This window comes from Agelaius tricolor, unplaced genomic scaffold (assembly GCF_023055355.1).
Source record: "Agelaius tricolor isolate 1412-34295 unplaced genomic scaffold, bAgeTri1.0.p SCAF_5, whole genome shotgun sequence".
In the NCBI taxonomy this organism is placed as follows: domain Eukaryota; kingdom Metazoa; phylum Chordata; class Aves; order Passeriformes; family Icteridae; genus Agelaius; species Agelaius tricolor.
The window spans coordinates 53,595,298-53,616,675 of NW_027269265.1; the positions used below are offsets into that span (position 1 = coordinate 53,595,298).

General features: G+C 55.2%; 3 protein-coding genes across 8 annotated transcripts; 1 reads left to right on the plus strand and 2 right to left on the minus strand.

Annotated features, from left to right (window-relative positions):
- Positions 1-171: 171 nt before the first annotated feature.
- Positions 172-3,958, minus strand: BET1L (Bet1 golgi vesicular membrane trafficking protein like). 2 transcript variants are annotated; one of them, XM_071428154.1, is made up of 4 exons: positions 3,864-3,958; positions 2,019-2,110; positions 869-925; positions 172-485 (listed from the first exon to the last, which is right to left on the minus strand). In XM_071428154.1, the coding sequence occupies exons 1-4, from the start codon at positions 3,925-3,927 to the stop codon at positions 318-320; spliced, it is 381 nt and encodes a 126-aa protein (XP_071284255.1). In that variant the 5' UTR covers positions 3,928-3,958; the 3' UTR covers positions 172-317. The 2 variants fall into 2 exon arrangements, with proteins under 2 accessions (XP_071284255.1, XP_071284254.1); XM_071428153.1 differs by lacking the exon at positions 3,864-3,958 and adding an exon at positions 2,742-2,790.
- On the plus strand, positions 2,789-14,841 carry RIC8A (RIC8 guanine nucleotide exchange factor A). The gene is made up of 11 exons (XM_071428145.1): positions 2,789-2,928; positions 4,323-4,496; positions 6,724-6,771; positions 8,816-9,430; positions 9,769-9,863; positions 10,641-10,791; positions 11,398-11,493; positions 11,635-11,779; positions 12,112-12,256; positions 12,940-13,059; positions 13,811-14,841. Exons 2-11 carry the CDS (start codon positions 4,413-4,415, stop codon positions 13,929-13,931), a joined length of 1,620 nt encoding a protein of 539 aa, XP_071284246.1. The 5' UTR covers positions 2,789-2,928; positions 4,323-4,412; the 3' UTR covers positions 13,932-14,841.
- Positions 14,842-16,120: 1,279 nt separating this feature from the next.
- Positions 16,121-21,377, minus strand: SIRT3 (sirtuin 3). 5 transcript variants are annotated; one of them, XM_071428150.1, is made up of 8 exons: positions 21,241-21,377; positions 20,970-21,075; positions 19,603-19,794; positions 19,073-19,305; positions 18,855-18,955; positions 18,444-18,605; positions 17,914-18,123; positions 16,121-16,635 (listed from the first exon to the last, which is right to left on the minus strand). In XM_071428150.1, the coding sequence occupies exons 3-8, from the start codon at positions 19,647-19,649 to the stop codon at positions 16,615-16,617; spliced, it is 774 nt and encodes a 257-aa protein (XP_071284251.1). In that variant the 5' UTR covers positions 19,650-19,794; positions 20,970-21,075; positions 21,241-21,377; the 3' UTR covers positions 16,121-16,614. The 5 variants fall into 5 exon arrangements, with proteins under 5 accessions (XP_071284251.1, XP_071284248.1, XP_071284253.1 ...); XM_071428147.1 differs by having other exon boundaries at positions 21,146-21,374; XM_071428148.1 differs by lacking the exon at positions 16,121-16,635 and adding an exon at positions 16,710-16,974 and having other exon boundaries at positions 21,146-21,374.
- Position 21,378: the final 1 nt, after the last annotated feature.

The following is a 21,378-nucleotide window of genomic DNA, read 5'->3' on the forward strand; positions in this document are numbered from 1 at the left end:
GGGTTATGTATGGAGTATCCACAAGTCCCTGATTTGTTAGTTCCTGGTTTTCATTGAAGGAAGTGATGTGGAAGTGGCCCTTAGAAATAGCCCACGGGATGTGGACAAGGCAGGAGGTCACAGCCAGAGCCATGACCCCAAAATCCCGTTAGACACGAAGATCCCTTTGGAGCCAAACTTGTTTTGGAAGAGCTGTCTGGGCCCAGCCAGAGCGACGAGGGAGGAAAATCACTGGGAAGGTAGAGGTATGGCTGGAGTCTCCTCTGGAAAAGGTGTGGGCAGGTGGGATCTGGCCTGTGACACGTCCCAGGCTGGGCTCAGGTCCCTGCCCGGGACACCAGGTAGTAGAGGATGAAGAAGATGAGGACGAGGGCCACGGACACGGCCAGGAGCAGCCGGCGGTTGTCGCGGCCGGAGCGCGCCATGCCCGAGAAGCGCTTCACGCTGCCCGTCAGCAGCCCTGTCACGCTCAGGAAATCCGAGTCCTGGCGGGAAAGGACACCTTGGAGGCCTTGCAGAATCATGGAACTTCCCGAGTTTCCCAAGGGAACATTCCGAGTCCTGAGGGACTCACAGGGATGAGCCAATCCAGCTCTAAGCCCTGCACGGGACACCCCAACATTCCCGGTGCTGATTTAGGGCTTCTCCCTTAAGGGCTTTTGCCGTCCCACCTCTCATCCCAATTCCCTGATTTGCACAGAAGGACTCACAAGGATGGGCCAGTCTGGCTCCAAGCCCTGCACGGGACACCCCAACAATCCCAGTGCTGATTCAGGGCTTCTCCCTTAAGGGCTTTTGCTGTCCCCCCTCTCATCCCAGTTCCCTGATTTGAACAGAAAGCCCCGTGTCCTGTCTCCCAGGTCCTTACCATGCCATCCAGGTAGCGGTTCTGTTCCTCAGCATCCTTGTCAATATCCAGAGCCAGCTGCAGGGCAAGGCAGGAAATGGGCATTAATGAGCTTTTAACGTCCAGAGAACGTCTAAAATCCGAAATGCAAATTATTTAAACAAGCTGCTGCTTTCCCAGCTCCAACAGACACACAGGCGCTTGTCTGGTGCAGGAACAGGGAAAATGGAATTTCCCTGTCAGGCAGGTGAAGTTTTCCAGCTCTGAAAATAAAGTCTGGCTGTCTAAATCTGTCAGCTAGAGAGGAGAGTTTAAACCCTGGGACACAATGGCAGGAATTCAACCTGCCCTTTTACACAGTGAGTTATCACCTTCTTTCATGGTTTGTACTAAACTTTTACTAATAATTTAGAGCTTACAGCTCTAAATCAAAGTATTTGATGTTAATAGGAGCAAACTGTAGGGGGATAGAATATAAGAAAATAAAGATAGTGTAGAAAGTAATCTTAGCTCTAAGGAGTTGCAGCTGGGCCAATTATCAAAGATTAGGAACAGGCCTGACTTTAACAGGCCACAGCTGTGACCAATGAGAAGAAGAGTGCTATAAAAGAGTGGGGTGGCGGGGTGAGATGGGAATGGCTGTTAGTGGGCTACTTTGTGAAGTAGAAAGTCTGTGCTCTGAAGAGATGCCCATGAGAAAACACCAAGAAGGTATGAAACTTTTGTGATAAGGGGACACCATATGGAACCCCTGCAATAAGGTGACAACAGTGAGTCATTATCTTCTTTTGTGGTTTGTACTAAACTTCTAATGATAATAATTTAGAGCTTAAAGCTTAAATCGAAGTGTTTGATGTTAATAGGAGTGAACCAGCTTTAAGAACAGCTACACAGAGACACAGGTATTTTCCAAAATTAATCTACCTGCCTTTTTGTCATGAATATTTCCCTGAGGAGGTGAGCGTTGCAGCACCCCTGTGTTCAGGTTGGACAGGGCTTAGAGCAACCTGGTCTAGTGGAAGGTGCCCCTGCCTGTGGGAAGGGGTGGGACTACGAGCCTTAAGGTCCTTTCCAACCCAAACCTTTCCATGGTTCTGTGATCCCCTGCAGGACTCCCAGGTAATCAGAGCTTGTCCTTCAGCTCAACACCTGCTGTGACCCCGGCACTCACCGACTTCAGCCTGGTGACCTTGCTGGCCAGGCTGTCGGCCATCCGCTTGTTCTCCACGTCCAGCAGGTCCTCCATGGCGCTCGGACTCTGCCCTGGGAAGAAGAACAAGGAGCACACATCATCCCTGCCCCACCATGGCTCTGTTCCTGTCACAGCCCCTCCTCGCATGGCTTGCGCTGTGGAACCCTCCGAAAATGTGATCAAAACACCACAGACTTCTCCCAAACGTGCCAGGGTGAGAACCCAGACTTGCACCTTCAATTGCCACCATGGCCCAGCAGCAGCTGTGGGGGTTCCATGGCCAGTGACATCCAGGGGTGAGATTTGGGTGAAACCCGGTGAATCCGGGGCCCTTTGCCCCTGGGCCGTGTTGGGGTCTCTTGGCATTGCCCCCCATTGTGGGGAGGGTGAGGTCCGGGGGGGGGGATTGGGGGTGCCGGGGCAATTAGGGGCTATGGGGGAAGCTGGGGACTCAAAAGGGCACTTAGGGGTTCAAGGGGACAATTAAGGGTTTTGGGGGGGGCAGCCCAGGACCCAAAAGGGGCCCAGGTAGGCAATTAGGGTTTATGGGGGGGGCGATTCCCGGGCTGCAGGGGAGAAATCGGGGCACTGCAAGAGGCGCCATGGGGTTCAGTGGGATCAGGAGTTCCTCCTCCCTCTGACCCGCTCCAGCCCCTTCTGCCCCCCCAAATCTGTCCCTGTCGCTGTCCCTTGTCCCCTCACCTCGGCCCCGCTCCGCCATGGCTGCCCCGGCCCGTCCCGCCCCGCCGGGCGGAGCCGCCACGAAATGTCCGCCCGCTCTTCCTCCTTCTCCTCCTCCTCCTTCCCCCCGGCACCGGGACCCTCGGGCCGCTCGCCCGGGCCGGGGCGGAAGGGCTGGAACTGCCCCCCGAGGGATCCCGGGCCGCAGGTACGGCCAGCGCCCTGCCGGGCACAGGGGAGGGACAGGGGGCTGGGGGGGAGAACAGCGGCTTGGTGACAAAAAACGGGGGGATTGGGGATAAGAATGGTGCTCTGGGGACAAGAATAGGGGGATAGGGATGAAAAGAAGCTTTGGGGAAATAATTAGGGGCGGAAAGTAGAGGTTTGGGGGGAAAATAGGGGCTTGGGATAAAAAGGTTTGGGGGAAAAAATAGGGGCTTGAGACGAAAATAGATGTTTGGTGGGGAAAGTAGGGGTTTAGGGACATAAACAGGGTTATGGGGACAAAAAAGGGGGTTTGGAATTTACCCAGATGGTGGAGGAAGGAGGTGGCAGTGTGAGGAAGCAGTAGGAGTATGGAAATGGGGATATGCCCAATGGTCCATTGGCTCATGCCATCCCTCCAAAAGCAGAGGTGGATCCCCTGCATCCCAGCCCCTGCGCATGGGGATGCTGTGTCCCTGCCCCGGGCAAGCCCAGCCTCTGTCTCCGAGGCTTTCTGCCTTCCAAAATGCAGGATCTGCCTCTTTTGGTCCCCTCGAAAAGCCCCTCTGGGGCTGCGTGGGCAGGAGGGGACAGCCCCTGTGATTCCCAAACCCCGGGGGCCCTGGGCTTGGGATCGCGATTTGTTGAGCTTGGTGTGACCAGCTCAGCCCCATCCTCATGGCAACACGGAACGCCGAACATATGTCCGAGCCCAAATCTGCTGGATTTCCCCCACACTGCGAGCCACGTCCCAGCACCGTGAGCCGCTAAACCGGTGCCGTGTCCAAAATAATCCCGCGGAGCTGCGTATCTGCTCGCTGGCAGTGTCGGCAGGGACATCCTCTCCCGGGGGCTCCGGACGCGCCTTTTGGCCGCGCCTGCAGGGACCGGCCATCATCCAAGCCGCCACCAAACCCTCCCCGGTCTGCTTCCCACCACCTGCCAAGGTAGCTCCGCCTGCAGCCGGAGGATGCTCTCCCGCCCGACTGCCTCGCTGCTCCATCCCTTGTCACTCCACGGGAATGTTTCTGGCTTTATTTGTTATTTTCCCCCCTGTGCGGCAGCAGAAATCAGGGCAGGCGGGGAGGAGGAGGAGGCAGGGAGCTATTTCAGGGAGCTGCTGTTATCTGCTCCACGTTAATCCCCAGCTGGTGGGGGGAAGGTTTTCCCTGAGTGCTTTCCTGGGAGGGCATATATTAAACATTGAAAAGCAAAGCGAGGAAGAAGAGGATTAGTGAGAGAGAGGAAGCTGGCTACTGGCTTTGCTTGGGTTATCCATCTGCTCTACTTTTATGAATGCAGCAGTGTGAGCAATATCACTTGGGATTTTTTTTTTTTTTTTTGATTGTCTTTTTTTCCCTCCTTGCTCTCTCCACCCCTTTCTCTCTTCCCTCTCAGAGGTCTGTGTGTCGAGCTGCTTTTCCATCACCCTGGAAATCCCCTCATTCCCCTTCCTCTGGGCTGTGGTGTAGCTGAGCTGTTGGGATAATGGAGCTCCAGGCTGTGGTATCCACGCTGGAAAGCGGGGAGCAGGACACGGTTCTCAAGGTGCTCCAGGTCTACAACCAAGAGGTGAGTGAGCATCAATGCTTCCCTCAGCTCAGGGACTCCTAAAAAATTGTTATCCAGATCCCAAGAAAGCCTGGCTGGGAAACAAGAGTCAGGGTGAGGACTGAGTAGGAGGAGCTTTTTTGTTAAGACAGTTTTGGAGGTGCTGAGAGAACCCAGGGAGGAGCTGCAGGTGAAAGGATGTTGGGATTTGCAAGTCAAAAGATGGTTGGAGGTGACTGCTGGGATCTCCTATGGGCATGGCTCTGAAGACAGTAAATAATGAATGTAGAATATCAAACCCCAATGATCTGGAAGCAGAGATGGGAGCATTTCTAGCCTTAAAGTAGGAAAGATTATCCATGGTGGTAAATCTCTGCTTGGAGAAAGGAGACTGAAGGGAGATATCAGCTTTTTACGGCTTCCTCCTGAGGTGCAGTGGAGGGGCAGCTACAATCTCTGCTCTCTGACCAGTGACAGGACCCAAGGGAACAGCTGGAGAGGTGTAGGTTGGATATCAGGAAAAGGTGCTTTCCCCCAGAGGGTGGTTGGGCATTGACCAGGCTCCCCAGGGAGTGGGCACAGCCCTAAGGCTGCCAGAGCTCCAGGAGTGTTTGGACAGCGCTCTCAGGCACAGGGTGGGATTTTAGTGGTGTCTGTACAGGGCCAGGAGCTGGACTGCATGGATTGTGTGGGTTCCTTCCAGCTCAGGATATTCTATAGCTCTCTGAAATCCTGTTTGAAACAGACTCTGGTTGTCAGGGAAATTTCCTTTGGAGGTTTCCCCTGAGAGGGGCTGGCCCTGTGGATTACTCTGACTCACTCTGCACCAGGCTGGAGTAGGTGGAAGCCAGGAGGGAAAACCTGAGGAATATTTTGCAAGAGTGTGTGTGAGAGAGAGAGAGAGAGTGCAGAACTATTCCTGACAGTCAGATTTGGAATGGGGAGATATTGGCCAAGAAGGAGCAGGTGTCTGTTAAGGACAGCACTGAGGATTAACAGCACCAGCAGCAGGTGCAGCACCAGCATCCTCGAGGTGCAAACAGTGTCTGTGTGCCCCCAAAACAAGATATTGCCTGTTGGATTCCCCCAGCTGGGTCCTTCCTGGGGTATCAAGCCTAGGGAACTGCAAGCGCAGGGTTTGCTGGCCCGTCTGAAGGAAATGGAGCAGTCAAAGAGGATTATGAAACTGCAGATAAACCTGGCACGGCCTGGCATTGCTTGTGCTGCAAGGCTGATGGTTCTGTACGCTTTTCCTGTGGATTTGTTTTAATTCACTGTTGTGCACGCAGTTTTTGCTTGCTGGGAATATGTTACAGCTAAAGCAAAACCCCAGGTGTGGCCAAAGTATCCCCAAATGGGATTACAGCCTGAAAAGAGGATGTGCTGAGGGAAGATCAAGCAGCCCGCTTGTGGAACACAGCGGTGCCAGGACTGAACCATCAGCTCACACACAGCCTGGCTGGAGTACACCTGTCCTGCCCCCACACCTGGGGCTGCTCCAGGTGCTGTGTCCATCTCTGCTTCCAGGCTGGACACAACCCTGGGCTCTTGGTAACTGCACACTCATAATCAGTGTTTCATGGATTTTAAATGTTTTTGTTCTCCAAGCTGGCATCAAATGCTCTCTTGGTATGAACAAGGATTGCCTCAATGACTGGGAGGTGCTGCTTCTCCCCAGGCATCTGTGATCTCCAGTTCCATGGGAGCAGGTTTGGTCAGGAAGGAGACTGGCAGTGAAGAACAAACAAAATAGCAAGAGAAACGCAATGAATGGAGATCAGGAGTGTTTGTTAGCATAGGGACAGGATGGAGTGTGGACATCAAGTCCCTTGTGTTTAAAGAACAGCCTGGGTAACCAGAAGGATCCATTCCCATGTACCAAGGAGACAGGACTTCTTTGGGGCAGGAAAAGGAATAATAAATATCAAGGGGAGGACGTGCAGGCACAGCTCAGTGGTATCACTGAGCAGGGGAATTACCGGCTCTTATAGGATATTGGGATTGGAATGAATACCCAGTGTGCTGCTGCGGTATTTAAACTAAATCCATCTGTCAGCTGGCCTGTGGCATTGCACTGGTGCTGTGGATCCAAGGGTGATGCCCATGATGTGGGGGGGACTGTCAGGAGATGGTGTGTTTGCTGTTGCAGCATGTTTTGGACCTGCTGCTTTCCAGCTGAATGGCTCTTCTCTGGTCCCATGGAGTTTTAACCTATTCCTCTTTCTGATTGATTTTGTTTTTCCCACAGAAATCTCAGTGCTTCATCTTTGAGGATGAGGAGCGGGAAGAGAGGAAGGTAGGCACATGCTGCTTGCTTTCCTCCTCTGGTCAGTGTGTAAATCTGCTGCTCTGTGCTCATGTCCAACTGGGCTTGGCAAGCAGCTCCCACAGGAGGAGAACTGAGAGTTTTCCATTAACTTGGTTAGGGAATTGTGTGCTTGGAGTGTCTGGCTCTGTTTTTTTCCATCAGTAGTTGGTTGTTTTGGATAAAGGTCAGCATCCTTCTGACACTAGCAATGGTTCCATGATCCATTTAGTCCCAGCCATGGATGTGATCTCTGGTGCCTCTGAACAGGGATCACAGCAGTGCTGGCTCTGGGGTGGGGGGTGAGGGGCTCCCCTGGGAGCCAGCAGTGGGATTTGCCAGGAGCTGTGTATTAGCAAATCCTTTGAGCTGGTGTAATCTGGCACTTGGAGGGAAGGACACTCTGCCTGCTCATTCCTGCTCCTGCAGCACTTTGTGACAGGGCAGGCCTCAGCCTGGCTGTTCTGCCATAAAAATGACTGTTTTCCCTGGGTTGTTTTCCAGCTGGCTCAGTTCTGTGGTCAGCTCACTGGTGGATGGTGCCAATGCCTGTGTTAGCACAGCAAGTGCAGGCCAGGTGACCTGGGTGGAGAGCAGGACCTCCTTTGGCTGTGCCAGGGCCAGCTGCTGCCACATGGAGTGTTCCAGGCACAGCCTGAAATGTGTGATTGCATCTGATGAGATCTGAGCTCTTTGCCTTGCACTGACCTGCTGTGTGAGCTGGGACAGTCACACAGGATGTGGCTTCAGGCACAGTGTCCCACTTTTGGGGTGTCTGCCATGAAATATGAGATGAACATCACTACTACCTCCTGGTACTTGGGTGTTCAGGTGGTTCAGCTTCAGGCACACACTCTCTGAGATCCCTTTCCCCTGAGCCAGCCTGAGGCTTTGGTTGCTGGGACTGTATCTGAAACTTTGTCTCCCTGTGAGGAAGAAGAGGAACAGCTGTACTTCATAACTTCCCCAGGATGTGAGTGTGGGGCACACAATGAGCCTCACGTTAAGGACTGAAGTTCAGTTTTTCTTCATTCCTTCCCTCAGCAGTTTCATTTCACCAGGGGAGAGTCAGGTGGGATATCAGGAGGAATTTCTTCATGGAAAGGGTGGTCAGGCTTTGGAAGAGGCTGCCCAGGGAGGTGATGTAGCCATCATCCATCTCTGGAGGTATTCAGGGAATGACTGTTCCATGCTCTGGTCTGGTTGTGAAGGTGCTGATTGGTCACAGGTTGGGCTTGATGGTCTTGGAGGTCTTTTCCAACCTGGATGATTATGATTAATGATTCCAACCTTAATGATTCTCTGATTATTTTGAAGTGTAACCAATGGGGCTGTTAAGCCAGTTAATAACCTCATTTCTTGGGTTCTTTCACTCTTGTAACACCACAGAAAGAGCCATGCTCTGAGCTGTGTTGTGTTTGAGGTCTGGTGGGCTCCCCCAGCAGTGTGTGTGGGTTACTGGTGTGATGTGAAGTGCTGCCACATGTGGTTCAGCCTGAGCTGCCTGTGTCTGTGAGGCCTTAGCTGTGTTCTTGTGCTGCTCTGTGACTCGCTGTTCCCCATGAGCTTTGCAGCTCCTGTGAATTGTGTTAGTGGGCCTCTGCCAGTCTGTACCCATGGAAGATCTGGGCCAGTAGGTCTCCAAACAGCACTGAAATTAAGGAGATGCTGCTTATTTTAATCTCCTGAGGTCTCTTCACCTCTTTTCCCAAGGCATCAGGCGCTCTCCTCACATCCCTTGGGTCCCATGTCCCTCCCTTGTGCAGTGGGCAGGTCGGCCCTGTCAGCCTGAGCCATCCTCACCAGGGCAGAGCTACAACAGTGCCCTGTTTGTGCTCTCCCTTTGCACCCAACACCCTCTGCAAGACATTTTTTCCTGGTTGTTCTTGCCCAAACTGGTCAGGATCAATGCCAGAGCCAGGCACTTCCTGAGTGCACACCTGAGCAGGCCCAGGTGACACTGCTGTTGTCCAGGGCTGTAGGGAGCACTGGGAAGTGTCAGTATCCAAGGCATTGCTTGTTTCCAACTGCACAGAAAATGGCCCAGCTGCTGATCAAGTTCTTGGAGAGGGAACTGCAGCCATCCTGCCAGGTTACCTGCCTGGAGAGCATCCGCATCCTGTCCCGGGACAAGCACTGCCTCGACCCCTTCACCACCAAGGAGGGTCTGAAGACCCTCTCCAGGCACGCTGGCATTGATTACTCCGAGGAGCTCATCCGGGAGGTGCCAGACTTGGATGTAATCCTGGAATCCCTGAAATGCCTGTGCAACATCGTGTTCAGCAGTGCCATGGCGCAGGAGCTGACGGCGGAGGGGCGGCTGGTGGTGGGGCTGGCACGGCGCATCAAGCTCTACAACGAGCGGAGTCTTCCTCACGACATCAAGTTCTTCGACCTGCGCCTGCTGTTCCTGCTGACGGCCCTCAGGGTGGACATCCGGCAGCAGCTCGCCCAGGAGCTCCGGGGAATCAGCCTCATGACAGACACCCTGGAGCTGACCCTCGGGGTCAAGTGGTTGGACCCCTACGAAGTCGCCACCGAGGAGGGACTGCTCCCACCTTTGCCTCGGCAGGAGACGGAGCGAGCCATGGAGATCCTCAAAGTGCTCTTCAACATCACCTTTGATTCCAGCAAGAGGGAGGTGGACGAGGTGAGCTCCTTGGGCCTGTGGCATTCACGTGTCTCCGGGCTCTGGCTTGCAGATTTTCTCCTCCCTTGTATTTTCTCATGTCCCAGACTGGTTCTTGTGCACCCTCAGGGTGGTGAGGGACTCGCATGTCCTTAGGGCACTGCCTCTGTCCATGCAGTATTGCCCCTTACTTTGCCTGTGCTTTTAGCATTCCCAAATGGAGAATTGAGAGTCTGCTTTTCCTGGAGTGCCCTGCAGTCCACGATCAGGCTGCTGGAGGGGGGAATGGGCTGCAGGCTCTGGGATGTGTGGGATGCCCTTTGCTGACTGAGGTGTTCCTTTCTCCATGCTGGGGCCAGGAAGATGCTGCTTTGTACAGGCACTTGGGTGCCCTCCTGCGCCACTGCCTCATGATCTCTGCTGATGGCGAGGACCGCACCGAGGAGTTCCACAGGTCTGTGTTGGGAGGAACTTCACCTGGAGCTTTGCCAGCTCCCCCAGGCACATCCTGCCTCTCCCTGGGTGATTGGGAAGGGACCCTGCTGACCAGCAGCTTTTGGGTTTAGCCTGGGGATCCCTCATGCTGCTGGAACTCAGAAACAGCCTTTCCTGTCCTGGGAATGCCATGTGGGAGTGCCATGGCCTCCTGACCCCTGAGATCTTGTTCTGTGTTCTGTGTCAGGCTGTCCCAATGGTGACATCCACCTCAGTGGGCAACTGGCCAGAGAAGAAGCTGCTTTAAAACGTCCATGAAGTGGCCTTAATTACTCTTAAGCCATGCTGAGAAATTGGCTGTGTCATGTTCCCAAGCATTATTGGTGCAGGGGTTTCAGCTTGGAGCAAGTGACACTACCCTGTCCCCAAGAATACATAGCTGGGGGGATCCCAAGCAGTGCTGGTGTGGAACATCAGGATTAGGAGTGACACAGGAGACTCCAGAGACAGACCTTGGGCTACCCGGATTGGTCCTGCTTGGCACTGTGTCAAGATCTGTGTGTTCTCAGATGTCACTAATGTATCTTTGGACTCTGAGTATACAGTTAGCTATCCAAAAAGCATCTTAAGTTATCCCCTTTCAGTGGTGTGAGGAGCTTGAGATACTCCAGGAAAACGTGGATTGCAGGGTCCTCACACTTCTGCAAGTTAATGACAGGCCTTCATTTCTGTAGAGCTGAAGGACTTCTATGAGCAAAGCTCCATCACTGTGTTCACTTCTCTTTCACATGTGCAGCCACACAGTCAACCTGCTGGGCAACCTGCCCCTGAAGTGTCTGGATGTGCTCCTGACTCCCAAAGTGCGGCCGGGCTCACTGGAGTACATGGGTGTCAATATGGATGCGGTCAGCATCCTCCTGGACTTCCTGGAGCGGCGCCTGGACAGGGTGAGCAGTGGGGCTCCTTCTGCCCACAGGTCCAGGGCACCTTTCCCTCAGCCTGGAAGAGCCTGGTGGGAGCAGCACACTTGGTTTGAAGTTAGCCCTTTGTAGGAGGGACAGCTTTTGGCAGAGCTATGGTTGGTGGGACTAAACCAACATCCCTGAATTGGGAAGGTGACTGCCATTGCTTTGAGGGCTGCAGGCAGTGAGATTGGTGGAACAGTGGATGATTAGCCAATAATTAACTGGGTGACTGACAAATCAGCCCTGTTTCACTCAGCAATGATGCAGTGGGCAGTTCTGGAAACCTGGGTTCACGTTATTTTTAAGCTGACTACAGTTTTCAGCCTCTGGAGTTGTTCCAAAGGGCCTCCAGATTTTACCACTGCACTTCTCTGCCCTGGATGCCCTGCCCAAATATTTCTGGCACTGCCTGTGCCACAGCAAGTGGTGTGGGGAGGAAGAGGGGACACTGAATGCCGGTGGCAGAGGTTGGGAAGCTCCATGTTCATCCATCTCCCTGATGGTCTGTGCTCATGTTCTCCAGCATGAGCCAGGCAGGCTGAGCTCAGCATGACTGATGTGCTGCTCCTTCTGGGGATGTTCCTGCAGGGCCACAAGCTGAAGGAGAGCTTGACCCCTGTGCTGAATCTGCTGACGGAGAGTGCCCGAGTCCACCGGCAGACCAGGAAGTTTCTGAAGGCCAGGGTATGCTCAGCCCCACGTTCAGGGGAGCTGCTCTGAGGGGAGGCGAGCAGAGAGCCCTGCTTGTGGCCACCCCCCAGACACCTCTGCTGTGGGTGGCTTTGGTAGCCACAGTGACCTGTCACCCTCGCTGTGGCCCCGCAGGTGCTGCCGCCGCTGCGGGACGTGCGGAACCGGCCGGAAGTGGGGAATTCCCTGCGGAACAAGCTGGTGAGGCTCATGACGCACATTGACACCGATGTCAAGCACTGCGCTGCGGAGTTCCTCTTCGTGCTCTGCAAGGAGAGCGGTGAGTCCTGGGGACTTCCATAGCGAGACCCTGAGATGGAGACCCTCTGCAGGGCTGCTGCCTTCCCTTGGCACAGCCCTGCTGAGTGGGGAAAAGGGGAGAGCTCCAGCAGCTCTGTGGGAAGGAGGTGGTGTCCCTCAGGCCAGCGGTGAGGGACAGGCTGTGCTGGAGGACACCCCTGCACACAACCTGGCCCACATTCAACTCCCACTCACAGGCCTTGCTCCCTGTCAGCGCCTCCATGGCCTGGAGACATGGCAAAACCATGCTGCTGGGGCTGGTGGGAACACAGGAGTGGAGTACAGGGTGGTCTCTGTCCCTTCTCCCGGCAGTGTCCCGGTTTGTGAAGTACACAGGCTATGGGAACGCCGCAGGGCTGCTGGCAGCACGGGGCCTCATGGCCGGCGGCCGGGAAGAGGGAGAGTACTCGGAGGATGAAGACACGGACACGGAGGAGTACAAAGAGGCAAAGCCCAAGTAAAGAGATCCACTCTTCCTCTAGAGATTCCCTTCTTCCTCTCCTGCTTTATCTCTCTTCATGCACCTGCTGCCATCTCCCTGTTCTGGTCATCCATGTGCAGCATGGGTGAAGTGCCTGTTTTTCCTACCCCTCTCCAGAGCTCAGTGTTGCTACACCGAGCTGGTTCTTAGTTCCTCTCTTTCTCTTTCCCTTCCCTCTCTTTCTCTTTCCCTTCCCTCTCTTTCTCTTTCCCTTCCCTCTCTTTCTCTTTCCCTTCCCTCTCTTTCCCCTGCAGTGGGTGGTATCTTGAGGGTGGGGGATCCAGGCCTGTGCCCACCCATGCATCACACACACCTGTTCAGTGTCCCTGCAGGCTGGGTTTGTTGGGATTTTCTCCATTAGCTTTTGTCTCCTGCCTCGAGGAGATGGAGGAAATGTCACCTGCCCTCCTGTACCTCATTTCCAGTGGCACTGTGGCATTGGCAGGAGGGAATGTTAGAGGAAAGGGAGGTGTTTGTAAGGATGGAGGTCAGAATCCCAAGTAGCACTGTGATGGCACTTGGGGCTCAGGGCACGAGCAGTGGTGACAGCCAGTCCTGCTGTGCCATTCCTCTGCTCCATGAGGCTCAGAAGGATTCCAAACAGCCCTTTGTCACCTGCTGTCCCCTCCTGAACCCTGGCCTCACTGCTCTCTGTGCAGCATCAACCCTGTGACGGGACGTGTGGAGGAGAAGCTGCCCAACCCCATGGAAGGGATGACGGAGGAGCAGAAGGAGCATGAAGCCATGAAATTGGTCAACATGTTTGACAAGTTGTCCAGGTACTGGGACATGTGTGTGTAAGGGGGGTACATCTGTCACAAACCTTCCTTTGGCTGTGTTCCCAAGGCCTGGAGGGATCTAGCAGCAGGAGTGGCAGGGGATATGTGGGGAGACTCTTCCCTCAGCATGGCTCCATGACATGCAAGGGAAGCACTGCCAGCTCCTCCAGCTTTGGCATGATGGGACACTGTGGGATTCCTTGCTGTGCCTGCACTGTTCCCAAGCACCTGCTGCGCTCTAGGTTTGTCCAGGTGCTTGGGAAGGACCGCAGCCTCTGTCATGGCAATGCAGCTCAGGGGGAAGCAGCATTTTGGGGACAGACAGTAAGGATAGTTGGCAGCCAGTGCCACCAGCCTCCTTCCCTGTTGGAGTGCTTTCTCCAGTTATCTCTGACCCACAGGAGCCCAGCTGAGTTCAGGTTTTCAGGAGTAGGAGGGAAGTTCATCCTATGTTGGAGGGAAAGGAACATGGACACCAGTGTTAGTTTTCCTCTGGGAATCCTGAACCACACAGAACAGAACTCTAGAAAGGAGCCTATTCCAGAGAATAGGATTATGCTTCCAGGCCATTGTGTTGCCATGCTGGAAGTTTTAGGGCTGGCACTGTCCCCATTTCTCAGAAGGGGTCTTTAGTGGTGCCAGTGGTGTTCCAGGCCATTTCCACAAGCCCCACCTTGCTGCCATATTCCTGGTTTGTTCCCATGCTGTGCTGCAGCTCTGCCTTACCTCTCCCCTCTCCTCCTGGCTGCAGGGAGAAGGTGATCCAGCCCATGGGCATCACTCCGAGCGGCAACCTGGCACCCATGGAGAACGCCATCCGCAACATGGCCGACGAGCGCTCATCCTCCGACTCAGACCTGGGGCTGGACTGAGGCAGCTCCAGCCGCTCTCCCTCGGAACTGGTGCTGCACCCGGGGGCTGGCACTGCGCCAGGACTCTCCCTATGGGATCTGGGTCCAGCCTGGACCCCTCACAGCCCACCTCATGGAACACCTGCCTCCTTCCCAGCTCCATAGCCACCTCTCCTTCCAGAAGTCTCCGTGATCTGGCTCCACCTCGGTCTCTGTCAGCAGCCTTGAGGTTTCACACTCCAAATTGCTTCCAGGACTCTCCAGTAGGATTTTTGGTTTTTAAATATGTGCTGTTTGGGAGGAAGTGGCAGGGTGAGGCTCTTCCTGCCACTTCATCAGGGTTCAGTGATCCACAGAGCCTCCTGTGGCTGTGTGTGTGCCCAGCCCCAGAGTGGGGGCTGCTCCCCAGGAATGCCATGGGAAGGGGGGCTGCCAGACAGGGGTGTGGGCCTCCAGTCAGAGTGGGATCTGCAGGGCATGGTGCAAGTGGCTGTATCCGTGTCTGTGCACACCCAGAATGTGTGGCTGAGCAGAGCAGAGCTGGTGAGGCCGTGGAAGATTCCAGCATTGCATTGGCCGCAGGAGAGAGCGTGTGGGCAGCTGCTGGGAACACTCCAATGTCCCTTCCCTGGCACTGGGCACTGTCCCTGTCACCACCCAGCTGGGTTTGGGCATTTGCCTCTCCCCACCTCCTGCTTTCCAGACAAAAGGCCAATACCTGTGCTCTGTCCTTGGCTCATCCTTGCTGTGCCCAGGTCGCTGTGTCCCCCAGGGGCTGCTGTTGGGCCTGGTGTAGATTTCTCTTTATTTTTATTCCTGTTTTCTTTGGAAAGAAAATCTTCTCGTTTGTCTCATGTATCCAAGTTCCCAAACCTCCCGTCACGAGTAGGAATGCACAAATGATGCTAGAATAAAGCCAACCTGACATGTAGGAGTGTGGCACTGATTCCTCCCAGCAAGGAAATCCCTGTGGCAGAGCATCCCAGGTTTTCTGCCCATGTGTTCTTAGGAGCTGGGGATGGTCCAGGAGGTGAAGAGCTGGAGGGGTGCTTTGTTTGGTTTTCCAGTTTCCATTGCTGAGGAAACTGGAGTTTGTTGAGGAAACCCTCGAGTGCTGTGTCCAGCTCTAGGCCTCTCGTGGCAAGGAGGCTACTGAGGGGCTGAAGTATGTCTAAGGTAGGGAAGGGTCTGGAGCACAAGGAGCTGAGGGGGCTCAGCCTGGAGGAAAGGAGGCTCTGGGGGACCTTCTGCCTCTCCACAACTCCCTGACCGGACAGTGCAGCTCCCAGGGAGCAAGAGATGGGACAAGTGGAAACAGCCTCAAGTTCTGCGAGGGTTGGTTCAGGTTGAACATCAGTAAGAATTTCCTCATGGAAAGGGCTGTCAGGCATTGGAAAGGGCTTCCCAGTGGGGTGGTGGAGTCCCTATCCCTAGAGGTGTCCAGGGAAAGCCTGGATGTGGCACTCAGTGCTCTGGGCTGGTGACAAGGTAGGGATCAGTCACAGGTTGCACTCAGTGATTTTGGAGATCTTTCCCAACCTGGATAATTGTGTTTCTGTTTAGTTCCTGACTGACCCCCAAGTGCCATTCCAGGCTGCTGGGCTGGGGACAGCCCTGCTATGTCACAGTGTGAGCTTTTAGGCCAATTGTATGTTTCTCTTTTTTTTTTTTTTAACTAGCAAACCCCCCCACTCCTTCCTCCCCAGCCCTTCTGTGTGCAGGCACAGACCCTGATCCCTTCCCAGCTGTAGCTTTCCCAAGCTTTAGGTGCAAGAGGAAAAGGGGGGGTTTGGTGTTTTTAACACAGCTGCTTCTGATATTGTTTCAATTTTCTAGAGTGCTTAAATCCCTAAGAACAGCTGTCAAGCCTGGCCTGGCATGCCCTGGAGCAAGGGCTGAGCTTGGCACTGGGTGTTTTGGGAGGAGGTGTTTGTAGAATCATGGAACTCTGTGTTGGAGGCAGCAGGGGATGGTTAAAAACTAAGTCCCCACCATTTCCATTATGGATGTGCCACAAGGCTCTGCATTGTGTTGTGGCAGGTGTGGGACAGAGCAGGACGTGGCTGCAGCCCTGTAACACTGCCACCCCCCAGGATGGCATCCACAGCAGGGAAAGGCACTTGTGTGAGAGGAAAAAAGGTACCAAAAAGCAGGTGAAAGAAACAGCGGTGGGGACAGATGTGACTTTACAGAAAACCCCTCAGGTGACATCCAGAAATGAATTATCTCTTTATTATTAAATAATTAACACTCCAGTGATTCAAAAATTCCCCAGCAGCTTGATCTGGAATGGGGAGGCAGCCCCCCCCCCCCCCCCCCCGCCCCTGGCTTGTCCCTTGATTAGCAGAGATTTTATGGAAGACTAAACACAGCCTGCAGCAGCTGAGGATCACAGCCAAGGGAACAGTGGCTGGGGAGGAGCTGTGACAGGAACTGGATGCTCAGCCCAGTGGGAGCTGGAAAACACTCTCCAGGCTGTCCTGGCCTGACCTGCATGGCATTCCAGCTCCTGCTCCATGAAACCAGGGCCTCTGAGGGGCTCTGGCATGGATGGCTTGGAAGGAGGGAGATCCAAACAGCCAACTGCAGCCACAGAGCTCATTGGGTGTGCTGGCATGAGCCCCCAGGCCCTTGGACACTTGCTGGTGACACTCATGGCTGGAGATCCTCAAGTGATGTGCTGAGGGGTGACAGGAGCACCCTCCTACTTGTCCTTGGCATCCAGCTGGAAACAGAGACCACAGTGCTTGCCAGGGAGAATCCAACATTCCAGCCTCAGCACCATCCCCACAGAATCCTGGAATCCCAGGATGGTTTGGCCTGCAAGGGACCTTAAAGCTCATAGAGTCCCACTCCTGGCCATGGACAGGGACACTTTGTACTAGTCCATGTTGCTCCAAGCAACTGGTTTTCCTCCATCACTGTTGCATCAGCATTATCCCTCAGGGATTCAGAGCAGTGCAAGCATCAAGCCAAGGGTTGGCTGGTCCCCAGAATGTTGGTACTGAAAAATGAAAAACTTGGCAAAAAGGCTAAGAATTCCTGCTCATTCCTGCTGCATATCCTGAGGGAAGTAAGAACAACCTGGATGTTACAATTGGAATCTTGAAGCCAGATTTTATGAAGTCACGTTTGGACAATGTATGCCTAAAAAACACCATCTGTGTTTGATGTCAAATGTGGAAAAAACCTCCCAGTGGTCTAAAGGAATGTAATTAACATCAGCACCGAGCTCCAAGTAATTACGAACTTGTTCCCCTGCAATTTCTCACTCCTGAAGATCCCAGAAGGTTACAGATGTGAGAATGGTGGGGAAAAAAAGTCGATTTAAGGATTCATCACTGCCAAGTGGAACAGGAGCTGGAACCCCACTCCCTGTCCAGCCACAGTAGTATTGTTTGGGTCTCAGCACAATGGAGCCTCCTTTGCCTTTCTCCCACACTTATTGCTCCAGAGGAACCTCTGGAAGTGGAAGCACAGCCATGCAGGGACTGTAGAAGTGAGAGTTTCCAGCCCTTCAGAGCTGAGGGAAGTGCTCCCTTGTGGAACATGCCAGTTGAGTGTTGAGGCTCTGCTGCCTCACAGCCCAGCACTGCTGGCCAAGGGCAGTTCCTGTCTGGTTACTCCCACCCCTGGAATCTGCACCTCCAGCTACAGCGACAGGGTTTGTCTGAGAACAAATCACACACCAGGTGATGTAACTGGAAGCTTCTCAGTCCCTGAGAGGGTCACTGTTTTCAGCCCAAATCCTGTCCTTTTCCATGTTCCTAACTCATCTGGGACTGGCAGATCCATGTCTTCCCACAGACACATTCAGCCCACAGGGCTCTGCCCTGGCACACTGGTTGTGAAACAGCACTCAGGTTTGGGTTGGAATGGAGCTTCTTTTGCACTTTTCTGTGCAATGTGACCCCAGCAAGCACAAACCCACTCCTGTGCAAAATTCCAGCACAGGGAACACAGGGGCTGAGGGGGGGAGCTGGGGGTCTGAGCCTCTTCCCACCTTCTCTTTCTCCTTCTGCATCAGCGTTTGCATCTCCTCGTTCCAGCCCAGCAGCTCCACCAGCCTCTCGATGCCGCTGACCACGTCCCCGAGCTGGGCCACGTCGTTGTGGCGCTGCTGCCACGCAAAGGGCCCCACCAGCTCCCGGTTGATGAGCACCCGCGGCACGGAGCTGCGCACGGCCCCGGCCAGGCTGGCAAAGGGCTCCACCTGGGGGGGGACACAGGGACAGTCACCCTGCCAGGGGCACCTGTTCCCCGTACTCTGAGCTTGGAACTGCTCAGCCACCCTGGCTCTGAACAGGTCACAGTGTCACCAGTTACCTGGTGGCCTTTCCTCAGTTCTCCAGGTGTCACCTGGTTTTCAGAGGGTCTCTCAGAGCACCTCCACCCTATTTCTTATCCTCCACCTCAAATTTCACCTCCCTAACCCATTTTCTCGCCTTCTCTAAGCCCTCTCTCCCCTCTGGAGTCCCTTCAGGCCCTGTTTTCCATGTGAGTTTTTCCCAGGGGTTTCCCTTATTGCCAGACCTCCAGGGATGTCCCGATGACGAAGAGCAGGTCTGCCATGGGGAAGTCTGCGAGGTGCAGGAGGAAGCGCTGTGGGAGCTGCTCGCCAAAGAACACGATGTCAGGCTTGACAACTCCGGTGCAGACAGGGCAGCGAGGGATCCTGTCCCCCATGACATCTCCCTGAAAGGACAGACCCCAAAATTGCCTGTCACAGGGAGCCTGACCCCCTGAAAGGAGAGACCCCAAACCTGCCTGACACAGGGCTTCAGAGCCACCACCTGTCCTCAGAGTGACAGCCAACCCCAAATCTGGTCCCCTCCACAAACCTCTTGTCCTCGAGGGCAAAAGAACGGGTTTGGACCTGCCATTGCTGTAATAATTAATGCCTCCTTGTGTTAATTGTGTTGATGCCCAGCTGGGTCCACTCACCCTGAAGTCCTCTCCGGGGAAGTTCCTCTGACACACCGTACAGGTGGCAGTGGCAAAGGTGCCATGGGCTTCCACCAGCCTGTCAGGAGGGATCCCAGCCACTGGAATACAGTGTGTGGGAAAGGACTGAGCCAGAGCCTCCCTCTGTGCATCTCCCCAGTCCTGCTTCTCCCCTCAGCTCCTGGTGCTGCTGCTGAAGCTGGGAAGAGGGAGCTCACCTCTCTCCAGCCCGTCAATGTTCTGGGTGTAGAGGCGCAGGAGCAGCCCCTTGTCGTGCAGCAGCCGGAGGAAATAGTGGGCGGAATTGGGACGGTAGTTTCCAGGATAGAGCTCCTTGGCCAGGATGAAGAAGGGCTTGGGGTTGACAAAGAAATACCCCAGCTCAAAGATGGCCTCGGGGTAGGGGATGTCATACTGCTCCAGGTTGCTGTACAGGCCGCTCCCGGGGGACCTGCAGGGACAGGGGGCAGCTGAGAGGGGCTGCAGTGGGACCTGGGCTGGAGACAGAATCCCAGGATCAATGAGGTTGGAAGAGACCTCCAAGAGCATCAACCTGTCCAGCCTGTGGTGCATCATCACCTTGTCAACAAGAGCATGCGTGCCATATCCACATGAGTGTCACATCCCATCGTTCCTCACACACCTCCAGGGATGGTGACTCCAGCACCTCCCTGGGCAGCCCCATCCAATGTTTAATCACCCTTTCCATGGACAAGACCTCAGCTCTCCAAGGACACAGAGGCCTCACCTGAAGTCCGGGATGCCGCTGGGCGTGCTGATCCCGGCGCCGGCCATCACCACCACGCGCTGACATTCCTTCTTCCGGAGCAGCTCGGCCACGTCCTTCAAGGTGAGCTTCTCCTTCCCCTTGTCACCTCCCCACCTGCCCAAAATGGCTCTGGCAGCTGCACTCACACAGAAGGGCCTGGAGCCTTGGATCCTGCTTGGCACAGGGGGAAGCATAGCACTGAGAGTGACTTTGGCTCAGGGGGGAGAAAATCACCCCAAAATTCCACAGAAAGCTCTTCTCTGGGCAGGATTGTGCTTGGGCTTCACTAGGAGAAAGCCTGGCTGTTAGATCCAAACCCTGGAGCAGATACATCCCTCAGCAACTCCTTATGTGGATCTAAAATACCAAATCACCAATATTCCTGCGAGGGTTTTTTTTTGGATAGGGATGGACACAAGGCTGGACCCACAGGGAATCACCAGTCTCAGTGTTGATTTACACTTCTCTGGGATCCAGGAGACCCTGCTGTGTCCTGAGATCAACAAGTTTCTCTCAGGGTGTGATGTGTCACCCTGCCCAGGTGAGCACAGACACTGTCCAGTCCCCATTCCCCCCTTGGGCTCCGTGTGTCCTTGTCCAAAGGAATCACAGCCCTGTGCCCAGCTGGGCTGGGAACAGTCATTATCATCTGGGAACAGTCATTAGCAGCAGGGAACAGCTTCTCCCAGAAAATTAGTGCTGCTGGAGCAGGGCATTGTGCACAGTCCAGAGCAGGCATGGGGAGAGCCAGGAAAGCTTGGCAAGCCTGAGGAGCAAGGACAGAGCTGGAAGTGTTTCCAGGCCCCAGGGTGGTCAGCTCTGCCTGCCTTGGGATGTGACTGTTCCTTTCCAGGGACATGACATTGCTTTCCCAGGGATGTGACACTGCACTGCCTTAGCCTGCTGTCACAGGGACGTGGCTCTGCCTTCCAAAGGATGTAACACTGCCTTCCCTGGGATGTGTGACACTGACTTCCTAAGGGAGGTGCCGTGCGCTGCCTTTCCGTGCTGTCACAGGGATGTGGCTCTGCCTTACCCTGCTTTCACAGCGCCTTGCCAGGGATGTGACACCGCACTGCTTTTCTCTGCTGTCACAATACGGCTCTGCCCTGTCAGACCGGGTTCCCGGGGAGCTGAACTCACATTCTTGGAAAACCACTGAGCTTTCCCTGGCAGATCCCTGGGATCTCCGGGCTCCCAGGCCAGCCCTGGTTCCCAGTGATGTCCCTGCTTAGACGGGGACGGGACACCCTCCATCACGGGAGCAAATCCCATCTTAGCACTGATTCCCGTGCTCCCGTTCCCGCAGGGATGCTCCAGCCCCCAGCCGGGCATTGCCCACCTACCTCCCGGCTCCGCCGCCGGCCGGCCCCTTCCCGTGCCCGCCGCACTGGGCGGCCCGTGCCGCGCTGCCGCCATGGCAGGGCCCGCGCTCCCACAAGCGCCTCCATGCTGCAAGAGAGCAGAGCGGTGCTGGGGGCGGCCCGGGGCTCCCGGGGTTCCCCCCGGCCCCGGCGCTCACCGGCCGCCAGCAGCGCCCGCGCCCCGCGCTCCATCGCCGCTACCGCACTGCCGCGAGCACGCGCGCCCGCGCTCCCGCCGCCCGCCGCCGCTCACCCCGCCCGGGGTGGTTCCGGCGGGGCGGGCGCGGGGAGAGGCGGCGGGGAAAGGCCCGGGGGTCGGCGGCGGGGCGGCGTTGCCGTGGCGACCGCGGGGCGCGGCGGGAGCGGCGCGGAGCGAGTGCGCGGCGGCGGC